Consider the following 17,041-nt stretch of genomic DNA (forward strand, 5'->3'; position numbering starts at 1 on the left):
TGAGGCTCTGGGTTTTCCTTGTTCACCATTCTTATCTACACTAATAAAAGAGAAAGATGCAAATTGACTATACCTTCGTGATGCCCCATAGCCAATCAGGAGTGACTATGCAAATTAACCTGGCAAAGATGGCGGTTTAATTTGCATATGCAGGCGCCGAGAGGGCGGGACGGGAACATCCCTGGGACCCAGGTGCTCCGAGCCAGTGCGCGCGCAAAAAGTCAGGAGTGGGGTGGGAACGTCCCCCTCAGCGAGCGAGCAGACAGTAGGGCCCTGCTTGCCCCTAGCTGTGGCACCAAGGGGCAAGCAGTCCTCCACAGGGCCCCCAAGAGAGCAGACACCAGGGTCTGCGGTGGCATCAAGCAGGCAGGTTTGCAGAGAGCAGAGAACCACGGGGAGCAGGCCTAAGCCGTCAGTAGGACGTCTCCTGAGGGCTCCCAGATTGGAGAGGGTGCAGGACAGGCTGAGGACCGCCCCCCCCCCCCGCCCCTGTGCACAAATTTCGTGCACCAGGCCCCTAGTCTTTTATAACATCTGGTAGAAGCTGAAGTAGAATATAGAGATATAGTTAATTTTAATAAAGTCATGAAAGCATATTGAAGAAATCACGGACTTTCAGGAATCAAGGGCTACGACACTCAACTGGTCATACTCCCATCCCTGATGGCTCACAAGGTTGTACATTATTAGTGAACTGACAAATCATCTAACGTAAAACTACAGATTAAAAGAGTGCTGGATTCGTTTAAGGAAAAATATGAATTTAAACTATTACATCTACATGGATAGACTTAATTCTCTACTTCACTGCTAAACCATCTCAAGTTTAATGGAATCACAAATGTGAAGGCTTGTAAAGCTACTTAGAGGAAATAAAAATCTCAATATCATAGAATTTCATTTCAGAAATTGTATATCTCTATAATCAAGTACCTGCCCTATTAAGGAAAGAGGCCCATTTGCTGAATGACCAATTTGCTAAATTATTTTCTTTTTTTTAAGAATTAAAATTAACTGCAGCTTTTTGTCAGGAATCTTTAGCCCAGCTCCACTAAATGTAAATTTCATTCTTTTCATGTTTCAGAAACCAAGCACTTTTTGAATGCTTAACATTTTATATGCAAACGTTTAGGGCTTTCTCTAAACTTACTTTACCCTCTTTTTTACCTTTGCGTACTATGTCCCCTTTGCTCCTATATCTAGCAGTGAAATACCTGTCACAAATTATGCTAGACTACGTTCTGGGTATTTATCTCAATTTTTGCTCATTCAACAAACATATCCAGAGCTTCTATTAAGGTGACACATTTGAAATAGGATATTAAATAAGTCAAAACTAGATGTATGCTCCCCCAAGGCAATACAGGACCCTGAAATTTTGGGACCCTCAGCTATATACTCTAGCTATGTACCTTGTCCCTGTGCAATTCTGGAGTCATCCAGATCTTAAGTGCAAGTCTCCTTTATGAAACTGTAGCAATCATCATTGAAAACTGATGCTATAAACTGCAGTGAAAATAAAATGGGCTGCTAAATTGCTACTGTTAAATACTGAATAAAAAACTAGTTTTCATTATATTAGTTACTATATTCTAGTTCTTTAAGGTAATAACAACTGCAATTTACTCAGTACCTATGACATGCCAGGTAACTGGTATTAATTATCTCTAATAACAAGCCTGTAATATAAAAATTTCCCCTTTTAATTTTGCAAACTGAGGCTAGGGAGTATAAATAACTTAGAATTCTGTAGAGAATTACATTTTTAAAAAAGTCTATTGTGCTAATTTTAATAAAAATGCCTTTGGCTTTCCTACTTTTAGTTTACATTTAAAGAATCATTTATATCAGTTCCATGGCTCGCATTTAAATGAAATGAAAATATATTCATCTTATATAGGGAATATATCTGAGAGATCAGGAAGGAAGTAAAATAGTACTTTGTTCTTAACCCATCCCCACATTTACTTATTATGACTTATTACAATATGTATACATTTATTACAGAATAGGTTTGCTAAACTTACGAGTAGGAAATTAATTTCAAAAGTAAAAGCATGTCATATTTTATGCGACATGAAATGGGTGAAATCTCTCTGCATCTTTGTTAAATTAAGATTCTGGATCTGAAGTAGATATGCATTTTTAAACGACTTTGCTACTTTAAGTAGATCTCATAAATGGCAGAATGTAAACTGTTTACATTATGAGTTTTTATGAGTCCCGGTACTTTCAAAGTTATGGATGTGGTATGTTTTATTGTGACTGACGGTAAAATGCTGCTATAATAAAATTTCCTGTCGGCTTGCTCAGTCCTGGAATGCCTACGGAACTTCCACTAAGTGTCAGATTAAAGTACACGACGGAGAGAAGGACGGAATCTATACCACCCATATTGACAGCAAGGCACATGACCGTGCAGAACAGTGTGGGGTGGAAGTTTGTTTTCATAACTACGTAAGAAGAGATCTGAAATGCCTTAGTTATGCCATCGCTTTGTTTACATTAGAGCTCTGCTATGGATAATTTTCACCATGTGGGATGAGCATTGTTTAGAGTGTTCCGTCAATTTTCAGTTGTTCAAGGACTTTTAATTTCCATTGAGAACTAGGTTTCGGTTCTGTGAGTTGACATCAGGCTGACCCAACTGTGCCATCATTTATCCTGATGATATCCATCTTAAACGTTCATTTCCAGGTTTTATAAATCCAAAGCTCTCTTCCCCCTCCAAGGCCTGCATTTCCTCCAATGCCAAATCTCCTACTTGGGCCTTTCTTGTCTCCTCCTTTAGAACTTTGCTTCAAAAATTTAACTCTTATATCAGCTCCTCTCCTGTGGAGACTTTCCCGTCTCCTCAGCTTATATAGTTTCATTCTTAAAAACAAAACAACATCCTTTCCCAACTTCTCTTCCTTCTCTTTCTTTCCTTCCTCTGTCAACATCCATCCATCCATCCATCCATCCATCCATCCATCCATCCATCCACCTATCTATCTATCTATCTATCTATCTATCTATCTATCTATCATCTATATAAAACCCTAATATGCAAATAGACCAAACAGCGGAACAACTCAACAGCTATGACGTGTGCTGACCACCAGGGGGAGCATCCAGAACATAGTGGGCATGGGCAGCAGGCAGCAGAGCGCGGAACATGGCGGGCACTGTCCACGGCGGGATGGTGGAGGTGAGCAGGGGTGCCAGATCAAGGCAGGGCGCCAGTCGCTGTCATCGGGGCAAGCCTCTGGTGGTTACTGAAAATTCTTTGCTCCTGTGCACTGCAGTCCTGCCTGATGCTCACACCGCTGCCAGTGCCAGAGCCGCTGCTTGTACCTGCTGCCGACACCTGGCACCGGCCCTGATTGCTCGGCGTAGTCAGCGGGTGCGAGTGGCAGCTGCTGGTCCCAATCTCCCCTCAGGAGCAGAGGGAGGTGGAGAAGCCCTAAGGGGCGATCGGGGCTGGTAGCCATTGGCACTGGAGCCACCACTCACACCCGCTGCTGGCACCCAGCGCCGATTCCGATCACTCAGCACCGTCAGTGGGTGTGAGCAGTGGCTGCCGGCCCTGATTGTCCCTGAGGGCTTCTCCACCTCCCCCTGCTCCTGAGGGGTGACCGGGGCAGCAGCCGCCACTCGCACCTGTTGATGGTACTGGCCCCAATCTCTCCGTGCCATCAGCGGGTGCGAGCGGGGCCAGTGCCATCAGCACGTGGGAACAGCAGTGGCAGGAGTGGGGCTGCTGGCAGACGGGACTGGGGGCCGTGGTGGGAAGGACTGGGTGGGGGTGCAGAGGATGGGCCAAGACCTGCCCCTGTGCCCAACGCAGCCTCTCGGCCCACAATTCCTTTCGAGGTGCACGAATGCATGCACTGGACCCCTAGTTCTAGAATAAAAGTCTAGTGCTATTCCTTCATTTCTTGACATCCTGCAATTGGGCTTCTATCTTTAATGTCATATGGCATTCTTGAAGACAAGGATTTCCTGGCTGTCATGTCCTCTGATCTTTTTTTTAGTACAACACACAGGGCATTTTCTCCTGAAAGTCTCTTTGAATTTGATGCCATTTGTATGTCTCCTGGTTTTTTTAACACTATGCTTTTTCCTTCCTTCCTTTCTTCCTTCTTCCCTTCCTCCCTCCCTCCCCTCCTAAATATATTTTCATTGAATTCAGAGAGGAAGGGAGAGGGAGATAGAAACATCAGTGATGAGAGAGAATCATTGATTGGCTGCCTCTTGCACGCCCCCTACTGGGGATCCAGCCCACAACCCAGGCATGTGCCCTCGACTGGAATTGAACCTGGAACCCTTCAGTCCACAGGTCGATGCTCCATCCACTGAGTCAAACCAGCTAGGGCTCTTCTTTTTTTTAATCCTCACCTGAGGATATACTTATTTACTTACTGATTTGAGAGAGGGGTTGGAGGGGAAAGAGAAATATTGATGTAAGAGAGAACCATTGATTGGTTGCTTTCCATACATACCCCTGACTTGGAATTGAACCTGCCACCCTTCGGTATATGGGATGACACTCCAAACAACTGAGCCATACCAGCCAGGGTACACTATGCTTTTTTCTAACACATGTTTCACAATACTTTCTCCCTGGATTATCACTTTCTTTTACCTCCTGACCTGTAGATACCCACACTGTGAATCTTGAATAGTTCATTGACCCAAGCTATGCATTAGAAATACCTTGGCAGTTAAAAAGACGTCAGATTCTCTGAGGGTTGAGGCCTGGATTTGTAAGAACCCCTCTGGTGATTCTGGTACTGGGCTATGGTTGCAGGGGCTATTCTAGGACCTATTATGTCTTCCCTTATTACTTTCTCGTTTAGCAAATTCATGGTATTTGGACCCTAAATATTATCATGCTAAGGTACAGTAGGTCCTTGGGTTACGTCGGAGATCCGTTCCTACAGAGCGACATAACGCGATTTTCGCCATCGTCGTAAGTCGGAACGCACCTACATAAGCACCTACATCACTCACATGGAGCACAGACACAGCAGTAATGAAGCGAAACAGTAAAAAAAATCTAAAAGAAAGATAACAATTCCTGACCTTTACTTGTGGTAAATAAATAATAAAAAACATAAAGCACATATGTGCATACGTTGAAATAACGGAACTTTTTTTTTCTTCTAAATAAATGGGAGATAGTGATGTAAACACGAAACGATTTATGTCAAGTCCGACGTAATCTGAGGACTGCCTGTAATTGTTCACTAGTTCTGGATTATTATCAGAAAAAAAAATCATTATGTGGCCATGTTTGGAAAAGATTAAACAGAGAGGTTATTTTTGGAAAGACCTCTCAAGGTCACATACATACTTCATACCGCTATGACATACATACATACATTTATTATCTATCTATCTATCTATCTATCTATATATCACCTATCTATCATTTATCATCCATCTATCATCTATTATCTATCAATCATCTATCTATCAATCTATCATCTATCTAACTATCTATCTATCTACCTATCTATCTATCTATCTATCTATCTATCTATTTTAATCCTCACCCAAGGACATGCTTAGAGAGAGGAAGGGAGGGAGGGAGAGAGACATCGATGTGAAAGAGAAACTCTCTGGGAGGTCAAGCCCCAACTCAGGTATGTGCCCTGATGAACAGCTGCTCTTTGGTGCATAGGAAGATGCTCAAATAACAGTCACTTGGGCTGGGCACACTGCTCTGACATTGAAAGCCCTCTTTTATAAAACGGTTGTTTGCATCCAAACTCATCTCCTACCTCCTATAATCCACTTTAAACATCACTGCCAGGTATCAGCATTAAGGCATAACTCTACTCTTGACATTCCCCTCCTAAAAAATCTTCAATTACCTTTGGATTAGGGCCAACCTTAAATTTCCTAGCCTGGTATTCAAGGCCTTGTAAGATCAGGCTTGAACCTTTGCAACTTGCTTTTGTCTTTCATTATATGATTAAAAAAAAAAAAAAATGTATATCCCTGGCTGGTTTGGCTCAGTGGATGGAGCATCGGCCTGTGGATTGAAGGGTCCCAGGTTCAATTCCGATCAAGGGCACAGGCCTGGGTTGCGAGTTCGATCCCCAGTGGGGGGCATGCAGGAGACAGCCGATCCATGATTCTCTCTCATCATTGATGTTTCTATCGCTTTTCCTTCTAAAATCAATAAAAATATTAAAAAAGAATGTATAGATTTTGAAGTCAGACATATTTGGATTGATACTATATTCTACCTTGGGCAAGTAATTTAAATCCTGCAAGTTTCATTTTGCTTATAACTGCAAGTAAGATAATATAGCTTCCACCTACAAAGGTTATTTGGACAAGTTGATCCTTCTTACACCCTATGCAGAAGTACTTGTTATCCCCTACTAAAAACAGTGGTGCTCAAACTTCAGTATGCATCATTATAGTGGGGTACTGCTTACAAAAGGAGATGTCTATACTTTGATCTGGACTTGACAGGTCTGTGTGTGGACTAGGTAGGTCTCTAGAACGACACTGTGCAATAGGTGCTAGCTACATGTGGCTATTGAGCACATGCAGTATTGAAAGTCTGAAATGAGGTGTGCTGTGAGGGTAAGATGCCCAACTTGAAGACGTATGAAAGGAACAATTCAAAATATCTCATTAACAGTTTTTTAATTGATTATATGTTATAGTGATATTTTGGCTATATTAGGCTAAACAAAATTTATTATTTACATTCATTTTACCTGTTTCTTTTTTTTATTTTTAATCCTCATGGGAGGGTATTTTTTCCATTGACTTTTAGAGAGAATGGGAGGGAGGATGGGGGAGGGACCGAGGGAGGTACCAGAAAATTTAAATGACATGTGCTACACATGATATTTCCATTGGACAGCACTGTCCTAGAATGTGCTTTAATTATTTTTAAAATTTATCTTTATTGTTGAAATTTTTAACAAGTTCTTAGATCACCTTTTGAGAAACAATATATAAAATTCTGAGCTCTATAAAACAATAATTGATGCCTTCATATATCTTTATGTCCCCAGAGTTCTAAACATTGTGGGCAGTTATCTGTACAGTACTAATTGCATTTAGATGCACTTTAAATTTTAAGCCATCAAAAATTTTATGAAATATTTTATAAAAATATTTCATTAGAAGTTCTGCATTTGTTTTTTCCCTCAGTTCCTAAATAATTATTTTTGAATTACATCTCTTAGGTAAAATAAAAATTGAAACTATTTGTTCCCAAATCATAAAGATAGTTTATTTTCTAAAAGAACTGTGTCTTTTTCTTTTCTAAAAATATAACTATTGATTTCAGAGAGGAAGGAAGAGGGAGAGAGAGAGACAGAAACATCAATGATGAGAGAGAATCACTGATCTGCTGCCTCCTGCACGCTCCCTACTGGGGATTGAGCCCACAACCTGGGCATGTGCTCTTGACCAGAATCGAACCCAGGACCCTTCAGTCCACAGGTTGACGCTCTATCCACTGAGCCAAACAAAATTGTGGGCTATTATTGTACTCAAACTCTTCATTTAAAACTAGTGGTAACACTAAGCCAGGAACAAATGCTAATTTTTATAGCAATAGTAATAGGGCCAGAAGAGAGAGAGAAAAAAAGACATATCTGGGAAGGAGGTCTCTATTTAGGGACAAATGGGGAGAAAATGGCTGACCACTCTAGAAGTAGAGAGCTAGATCATTAAAAGAGATACAATTAGACATATGTAAATTAATGTTAGGATGCAGAATAAACTTGACTTTAACAACTTTTAGAAGAGAAACAGTCACAAAATTAGAAATACCTCTTAAAGATGACTTGGTAGTAATCACTGCTGATTTCCCCCCTTACCTCATTGCCACGTTGCTGCCATCAATAACGATCGGTCTCAGGTTTTCTCCATCATCGGTGACAATCTCTTGCATCGGAGAATCAGACCGCTGAGATTCCAGGGAAGACGTTTCCCGCATTATAGTGTTCACTGTACTAACTGTTTGTTCAGCCTCACTTTTATTTCCAAGTTTGACAAGTTCTCCCAAAATATCATTGATTAAAGCGTCGGTACCAAGTTTGTTCAGCACAAGCTGAACTTGTTCTTCAGAATAACCTAACTTAAGTGCAAACTCCAGTTTCGTTTGGTATTCTCGCACCACGTCAGGGGGTTTCTTCACTTCCTTGGGTGTGGTCTGGGGCTCTTCGGGTGGAAAGTCTTGTAAGATTTCACTGCCTTTGAGGACATGAGGCTCTAAACAGGGAGACCTACAGAGCTGTCTGTGAGTCTTGGTTAATAAGCATGGCTCTACCGAAATGCTACTCAATTGTTCCGACTCATGATCAGAATTTGTGCTTTCTTCAGAGTCACCGGAGCTCGCATTCTCTTCAGACACCTCCTTTTCTGCCTTCCCGGAATTAACTTTATCCATTGTTGGTTTTTCTACCATTGGCCAAGGTACAGATGTGCTTAAATGTGGGTCAGTGCTCTCCACACAAAGGTGGCCTAGGTCGTGCCCCAGATGATCCTTCAAGCCCATGAAGCTGTTCCGTGTACCTGACTCCACTTTGCTGCTTTTTCTGTATTCCTGAATGCAAAGCACCCCGTATTCCTAGAGGAAAATGTAAAATATTTAGAATTTAATATTTGTTTCATTTGTCTCAATATACAAGTTGAAAGGAGAATTACCAAACTATAAATACCTATGTTCGTTATGTTAAGCCCATATTCTCTCAACCCTCACCACCCCTGCCAAGATAGTCTTGTTTTGCAAATGAAGTTAGAAATGAGAAAGGCCATGTGACCCCTCCAAGGTAACAAACTAATAAGTAGTGAACCGTATTTTTTACCAATTTTTGTCTGACTCTAAAACTCCTATTCTTCTCACTAAATCATGCTGCTTCTCAACCAGGACGGAAGGGATTTTTTTCAACTGTTAGAAAGGTCTGTGTATGTTTCTAGAGTGACACAGAATATATCAAAAAGCATGTTTTAGATATGCTATGACAGTTTATGTACATTTAAAAAGATAACTCATAAAAAATTGTAAAAATTCTTTTAAAGAGAAAGCCATGTGGAAAGGAAGGAAAACACTAATTTATAATTGTAAAAGTATCATTAATTCTAAAATTAATAATTTAAACAATCTAAAGACATTTCAAAAATGATTCCAGTACTGAGTTGAAAGAGCAGATTCAGCAGCAGCCAATAAGAAATTAAATAATTATAAAGTCAATTATATTCCATTTAAGAGATAGTTTGCCCTAATAATCTTATTTTGTAAATACTAAACACAGCAACAGGATGCAATTTTTAATGTTTTGCTGCCCTTATTTAGCTCCAGGGACACTGGAGTTTATTTCATTCCAGGAAGTGGGGAAAAGCTCTTTTAGTCTATACACATTTATAGAAAGCAGAGAAAATATTTCACATAAAATTAGCAGTAGCCTTAGCCAATTACTCAGTGGTTAGCGCATCAGCCTTCAGACTGAAGGGTTGTCGACTCGATTCCTGGTCAAGGGCACGTACTCGCTTGCAGGTTCCCCAGCCCTAGTAGGGACACATGGGGGGGGGGTAACCAATCAATGTGTCTCACGCCAGTGTTTCTCTCTCTCCCCCCTCATCCCTTCTTCTCTCCCACTTGCTCTAGAAATCAATGGAAATATCCTCGGGTGAAAATTAAAAAAAAAAATCAGCAAATAATTATGTACATTGAACAAATGTTAATTTTTTGAATTTTGTAGGAGAAAATATTCCTATATCATATCAGATAACTAACCATTATCTGCATTTAATTAAAAAGTCATCTTTTCTCCTACTTTCCCCCTATAAAATTGCTATTACTGTTTAAAATGCTTCTGCTGCTTTACCATTTTCCTCAGAGTCTATTGGGAATAATTGTTACTTCTCTACTGGGAACAGGTTAGCAAAATAAAATTATTTTCTCTTGTGCTTCATTGGAAGAACTGTATTTACATCAGTAGTTTACTTATTAAGGCAATCTCAGTGTATATCCATGGATATTGTAAGCCAGTGGCAGCTGAATCTGAGACTGTCATAAAACATCTATTTATATAACCTAAAAAAAAGATACTGAAAAAACATTTAATTCTAAAGCTCTTTAACATCTTATTTACACTAGAAAGGAGCTATTATATAAACGTTAAAAGAAAATGCTAAGTGATTTTCTAAGTCCCACATTAAACGCATACTTGGTGAACTTACCAGTGCAAAATATTGCTACACAATGAAACAAATTATATTAATGATGGTAAATACTACAGAGGAGAACGATGGAAATCTTTCACTTGATACAATACACTTAAAATTCCTTCAGTGTAGAACTCCTGCATACTTACACAGGAGTTTTTTCAGATTTTACCCCTTGAGAAGACAGTAATTTTAATATCACTGTTCTACTAATGTAGCACTCATTAGTTTTAAAGAAACATTAAACTCTCCTGGCTCCTGAACGTACAACTGATAGAAATATTCCTTAGGAGACCTCCATATACATCTGCTCCAGGATGAGGCTGTATCCATTTCAGTTTTTTTCTATTAATATGGATATTCATGAACTATATTATTTAGAATTAAAGAAACTTTGGAACCAAATCTTTACACTCACTGATTTATTAACTACTGTAATACACTGACACCATAAAGCAAGTAACAAATCACCACAGCATCCTAATAAAAGGGTATAGTTAAAAGAAAAACCTGCACTGTGGCCTTCGTAGGGCTCCCACCGAAAGTATTTTAAAAGAGGAAAACCTACTGGAAGCTGGGCTGCCTGGCAACCAGAAGCTGGTTGCTAAGCTGCACTCCTTTAACATGCCATCCTGAAGGCTAGCACAGTGAAAGCATAATTTGGTTTGAACAAAAGCCTATAAAAGAGACTGGGACTTAAGTGCGTCTGGTTTACCCTCCGAGAACAATGCAGCTGCCAAACCAATCTGGAAGCTCCGACATCATTGTTCTGTAAACCCCACAATCTGCTCTGACTGCAGGAAGTGTAGTTAATGGGCAACAGTTTTTCTCTCCCCTGAAAAGTTTGGGTTTTGCAGAAGTGCTGTTGTGAGATAATTCTTCAAGATCATAATTCAATGACCAAATCTCTGAATTGAACTAGGAAATATAATTTTAATTTTGAGCAGTGTTTTTGTTATGGACTGTTTCAAACAAATATACAGCCAGCGGGGAAAATTAGAATGAAATGTTATGTTTACAGCATAAATAAAATTCTTAATTTTTCAAAGAAACAAAACCAGATACTATAGTTTTTAAACTGAAAATTAGTCACCCTAAAAAGTACTTAAATCTTTATTAATCACCTTCAGTCTAATATAAAAAAATACTGATGACACTATGTAAATCTGCTATGTAATTATATTATATACATAGAGAGAAAAAATGGGATTATCAGTTGTTTGCTTCTTCCAATATTAAACCAGATAAAACTCATTTGCATATGAATGCATTTAGTGAATACCATACACCTTCAACTTGTGATGAATCATGTAATTTATATGTACTCTTTAAACCAAAAGTTTGAAATAACTGGACTAATATTATTTTTAAAAAAATAAATATTTATTGATTTCAGAGAGAAAAGAAGAGGGAAAGAGACAGAAACATCAATAAGAGAGAATCATTGATTGGGTGACTCCTGCATGCCCTACACTGGGCATCGAGCCCACAACCCAGGCATATGCCCCAACCGGGAATTGAACTGTGACATCTTGGTTCATAGGTCGATGCTCTACCACTGAGCCACGTAGGCCAGGTGGGCAAATATGATTTTTAATATTAAGGATAAATGTAAGCTTGATTTAACCTACTTAAAAAAAACACATGTGATTTTGTTGAAAAATAATTTTTCTTTTAAAAAATTTGTTTTTAACTTTTTTTCACACTGACAGGACTCTCTCTTCATTGGTTACTTCAGAGAAAGTTATTCAATATCATCTTAAATTAAACAGTTATATCATTTTTAGTATCTATAAATCAATAGACTAAATATGAAATAGTACAAATAAGGTCAACTGAGTTCATTTGCCAGCCCTATAAACTGCATATACTCTCTCTGCATAATACAAATCTGAAATAATCTGATTTGTATTGAACTGGATGGTAAAGATTTGTGTGTTTTTTTAGACTTTAATCTCTAAAATGCTTCCTTACTCACTTGAAATTAGTAAAGGTAGTAAAGGATTGCCCTAACTTAATGTTGGCACTTAAAAAAAAAAATTTAGCAATATCTTGAAATCTTTCAAAAACTGAAATGCTAAGATTTAAAATCTGATAAAAATATTTTCATATGCTGCAGTACTTGTCAATCTAACGTAATGTGTAAAAATTACAATTAAAAGAAATCTTACGATAAAGAATGGTATATGATCTTTTTGTTTAATGCCTTAAAAATGATCAATATAATTTTGAAAAAGAAAAGATAGCAAAGACTAATAATGTCACAAAAGTTATTACATGTAAGGTAATAACTTTTACCTTGTAAGGTCAGCTTTGTATGGCCTATTGTTGCCGCACACTCCTTGTTAATACACATGCTGCCCAGGGCAGACCCCAAGAGTGACATCAACTTGCTTATCTTAAAAACCTGGATGCAGGGTGCTGAGGTTGGCTTGCATCTGCCTGGCCAACTAATTGTGAGCTTTCTGGCCTATGATTGGCTCAAAAACAAAAAGCTATACTAAAGAATAGCCTCAACTTTTTGGGTCTAAAATATTGATAAGTATTGGTTAATTTGTTGTAAGACAATAAAAAGAGGAAAAGAGATGATGACACTAATATTTTAAAAACAAAGGTTTAAGGGTTTACAAACAATTGATTTTATCAAGTAAGTTCACTAAAGTACAGTGTAATAAGTCAAAACAAGTTTTGTGCAACTTTGTGCCAAATGACTCATCTGAAATGCATAATTTAGACAAAACTAACTTCAAGGTAAGGTAATAGAATATATTTTCTCCTTAATTTCTACAACATTTATTAACTTTTAAGTTTTGTATTTACTCAAGCGCAACATATATAAATAACTTTAATCAACTCTGAACTAAAAAGGGTAATTTTTCTCAGTTCATTAAGCAGCAACATAGAGTTTATATTCTGATAGTTATAAAAAAAATCCAAGAAATATGACTTAAGTTTTAAGCTTTCCATCAGGAATCCATTATAACTGGCCTTTACATACTATACTCATGAACACAAGGAGTACTGGGCAAAAATATAATTGTCTGAAAACAGATTTCTATACTTATAAAGCTATAGATTCCCTTCAGAAATTTTATTGGAAATGAAAACAATTTTTCTTGCTAAATGCCTAATAAGTGAAAAAGCAAATAATACTATTTGTTGAAAAAAAACAAAATTTTCATAATTTTGTAGATGATGAAGAACTATAACTAATACTTTAATGGCCAAAACAAAACAAAACTTTATCTTAGCAAGTTGATGCCTTTAGTGAAATTTTCTGAAAATTCTCATTAGATGACTTGGATAATCCTAAAATCTTCTTCTCAAATAAAATGTAAAATTTGTTTTGTATTCTAAAGAGCCTCATATTAATCAGGAATATTAAACCATAAACTTGTTAAATCAATTTATTTGTTTGTAATGTAAAGTTACAAAGCCATAAAGTGGGTTCTGGTTGTTATCCAAAAAGTAATACTAAGAGAACAATAAAAATAAAATAATGAATATGTAATAAATACCTACTGCTGTAGTCTCTGTGTATTTAATTACCATTGTATTTCAGTGAGTGCTGTTGTCTGTGTCCCTCTAGCTAACAAAGGAAGGATGTCCCTTTGAACAGATTGGTTAATGCTCTAGGGCAACAGATGTCTACTGGAACTGCAGGAGACCAGCAACTGGTGGCCTGCCCATCTTCTGAAAACTTTCAATAGTCTTATGCATATGTTCACACAATAGGGCATGTGGTAGAAGTGAAAACCTCTTTTTAACCCTTTAAGCTCTCTCTTTCTCTCCCAACTGAGAGAAGAAAGTCTTTGTCTCCTCCCCCCTTTCCCATAACAGAACTCTTGAAAGCAATAGTTCTTGAAATGACATCTTCAATCTAATATCTGAAACTAGGTCAAGGAAAGAAAAAGATGGGAAGAAGAAATTAGTAATTCTATGTGGATACTGAAACTTCTGACAAAGTTACAGGATGCTTAATCATCACATTTAAAACAAGCTGTTTGAAACATCTAACTATATTGATCCATCTCCCCAAGTTAGGTTTTTAAGGCAATGGAAAAACCTATCAGATCTTACTATTATTTTACAGCACCTAGGTCTGACAATGACACAATAAGAAACATAAGATTGTGACAAGATAAAAATCTAAATTTGTTGTTTACGGAAATATCAGAACATGTTGTAACTTATCTTTAAGTACCAAATGATTACATGCCACGCCTAACACCTGGCAAATGCGCATGGAGCAGTAATTATAAAACTCCAGAATTAGAAAAATGTAAAAAAATCTGCTTCACATATTTTACAGAAAGAACTCAATTTTCTGGTATTTCGGCACTACGTAGTAAATTGTAGGCTTTCATTTGAGGTGCTTTCTATCCTTTACAGAGTTCAAGTTAATACTTTGAATATTTACTAAAGTTTAACTTCCAAGGCAGGAAGTAGCACAGATACTCACGTTAGCAGGGAAATACAAAGACACTGGCTTCTGTAGCAGCTTCAGCAGTAACTCCTTAACACAATTTTAGCTGCAGACTTCCAGGCAGGCAAGAAAAACAATGAATGGTTGAACAGATGGACGGGCAATGTCTTTGCTTAACCTACTATCGAGTGGAATAACAGCCAATCATAGGCCAGAAAGCTCACCATTAGTTGGCCAGGCAGATGCAAGCCAACCTCAGCACCCTGCATCCAGGTTTTTAAGATAAGCAAGTTGATGTCAACTCTTGGGGTCTGCCCTAGGCAGCATGTGTATTAACGAGGGGTGTGGGGCAACAATAGGCCATACAAAGCTGACTAGGAGGCAGCTGCTCTCTGAGAGCAGTCATTAGGGAGCAGGCTGCCAACAAGAAACACCTGGCTTGGGCAGGCCAGCTTTTCCTCCTTGTTTAGAATGCATGGAACAAAGAAACCAATTACATTTAAAGGAGTAAAAGTTGCATGTTTCCAAAAAGTTGAGGCTATTCTTTAGTACAGCTTTTTTTGTTTTTGAGAACGAAAGAAAATGATGTGTGTCAAAGTAGCAATTAACGACTGCAGCAATCCTCTTTCTGTAATAACTGAGTTACTGGTGAAATGAGACAGATTATAATAAAACTATTTCCCTGGAAATACTGGGAGGTCTAAAATATTGGTAAGTATTGGTTAATTTGTTGCAAGAAAATAAAAAGAGGAAAAGAGATGATGACACTAATATTTTAAAAACAAAGGTTTAAGGGTTTACAAACAATTGATTTTATCAGTTTCACTAAAGTACAGTGTAGTAAGTCAAAACAAGTTCTGTGCAACTTTGTGCCAAATGACTCATCTGAAATGCATAATTTAGACAAAACTAACTTCAACCTAAAATCACCAGGACAGACCATCTTACGTGTATGTCAGAGGGGAGTGTAAAATTATTTTATGATGGATACTAATGAAAGCAAAACCTTTAAAACTGTTAAAAATATTTGTACTTAATAAAATTTGTAAGATGTAATATAATATTCAGATTACAGTTCAGCAAATAGTTAACTTTATAAAGAAGAAATATTGTGGTATTTTCGAAGGATATAAAAGTCTACAAAAACCAGCCCCCTCAGTGAGGAAGCTTGTTATCCCTGATTTATGTTGGTTTCAGACTGCAGTATTTATAATGCTGGGGACTACTTGCTTCTGAGGCTGCATAAGTCATATCTTGAGTGGCCTCTGATGATGAAAAAAATTCAACAAAAATGTAAACACCATCAGATGTTGTGAGACAATTTCCCTACTACGGAAAAAGGAAACCTGGGGCTGTCCTGCTCCCTACTTATGTGATTCAGCGTGTGCACACGCACCTGCACACACTCGAGCACCTCCTTTTCATTCCAGTGCAAATTAAAGGAGCAAAGGCAAAAAGCTGCTCTTACAATTTTCTGACACAGGCTGATTTATGCAGAACCTCGGCTTTTCCCTTATGCACTTAATCATGACCTCTAAAGACACAAAATTTGGTTAGGGCCCCCAACAGTCAAAATCAATCTTTCCTTTCACACACATATACAGAGGCTACTCATAATTAAGATCATTTGTGAATACTTGGACAATATCATATTGGTTGGGACTCTTGGCCATATCCTTATTGTGCCCCCAAAGTATAAATAAGCTCTTCTCTCTGTACAAAATAAGAGGAAGATGTACTCTATTTGGTTAAAATTTTCAGTTATCTCACTGAGAGCATTCCTTATGCCTACTAAAGGCCTAGAAATTATTGTTGTTTCCAGAAAAAAAAAAAAGGAAATATAAAGTATGACACAGTAGTTCACCATTTGTCTATAGATATTTTCCTCAAAAGAGCTTGAAGGTATGCCATCTCAAAAATGTCAGGAAAGTTAAAAATCTGAAAATATTTTTTAACTAAATGTGATTACTAGGTTCTGAATGACAAACTAATTTTTAAGGCAAGAACCATTGTTTTCTCTCTGCCAAGGGCTTCAGTTATGCTTCTGCAGTAGTTAAGTCCAGTCTAATTTCATAGGCCCACTCAAAATAAGTTCTAATATTCTATAGTTTACTGCAAATTATAAAGTGATTACACAGAATTTAGTTTTTATCTATTGGGTAAGCACATGAAACGTAAAGAAATGAAGAAAATAAGAATTATCTTTTTTTATTTCCTTTTTTGGTGGTATGCTGCTACTTCTTTTTGCAATTGCATGAGTATCAACCCTGAAAGGGGGAGGAAAGATAAATAAGGCCACTAATATGGTTTAGTAAATGTACTTCTGGTAAAACTGAGTTTGATTTTAAAATATAAGAATAAAAAATATAACATATTCATGCAAAGCAGTTAAAACTGAAACCTAATAAAACTGAAACTATGCACTGA

General features: G+C 37.7%; 1 protein-coding gene across 1 annotated transcript in view; it reads right to left on the minus strand.

Annotated features, from left to right (window-relative positions):
- Positions 1 to 8,704, minus strand: part of ZC3H12C (zinc finger CCCH-type containing 12C) — a 29,405-nt gene extending 20,701 nt beyond the window's left edge. The window contains exon 1 of the mRNA XM_081098778.1: positions 7,839 to 8,704. Within this exon, the coding sequence (XP_080954904.1) occupies positions 7,839 to 8,518 (680 nt within the window). The 5' untranslated portion in view covers positions 8,519 to 8,704. The remainder of the gene's footprint in view (positions 1 to 7,838) is intronic.
- Positions 8,705 to 17,041: the final 8,337 nt, after the last annotated feature.

Source organism: Myotis nattereri (assembly GCF_964212035.1).
Source record: "Myotis nattereri genome assembly, chromosome: 9".
In the NCBI taxonomy this organism is placed as follows: domain Eukaryota; kingdom Metazoa; phylum Chordata; class Mammalia; order Chiroptera; family Vespertilionidae; genus Myotis; species Myotis nattereri.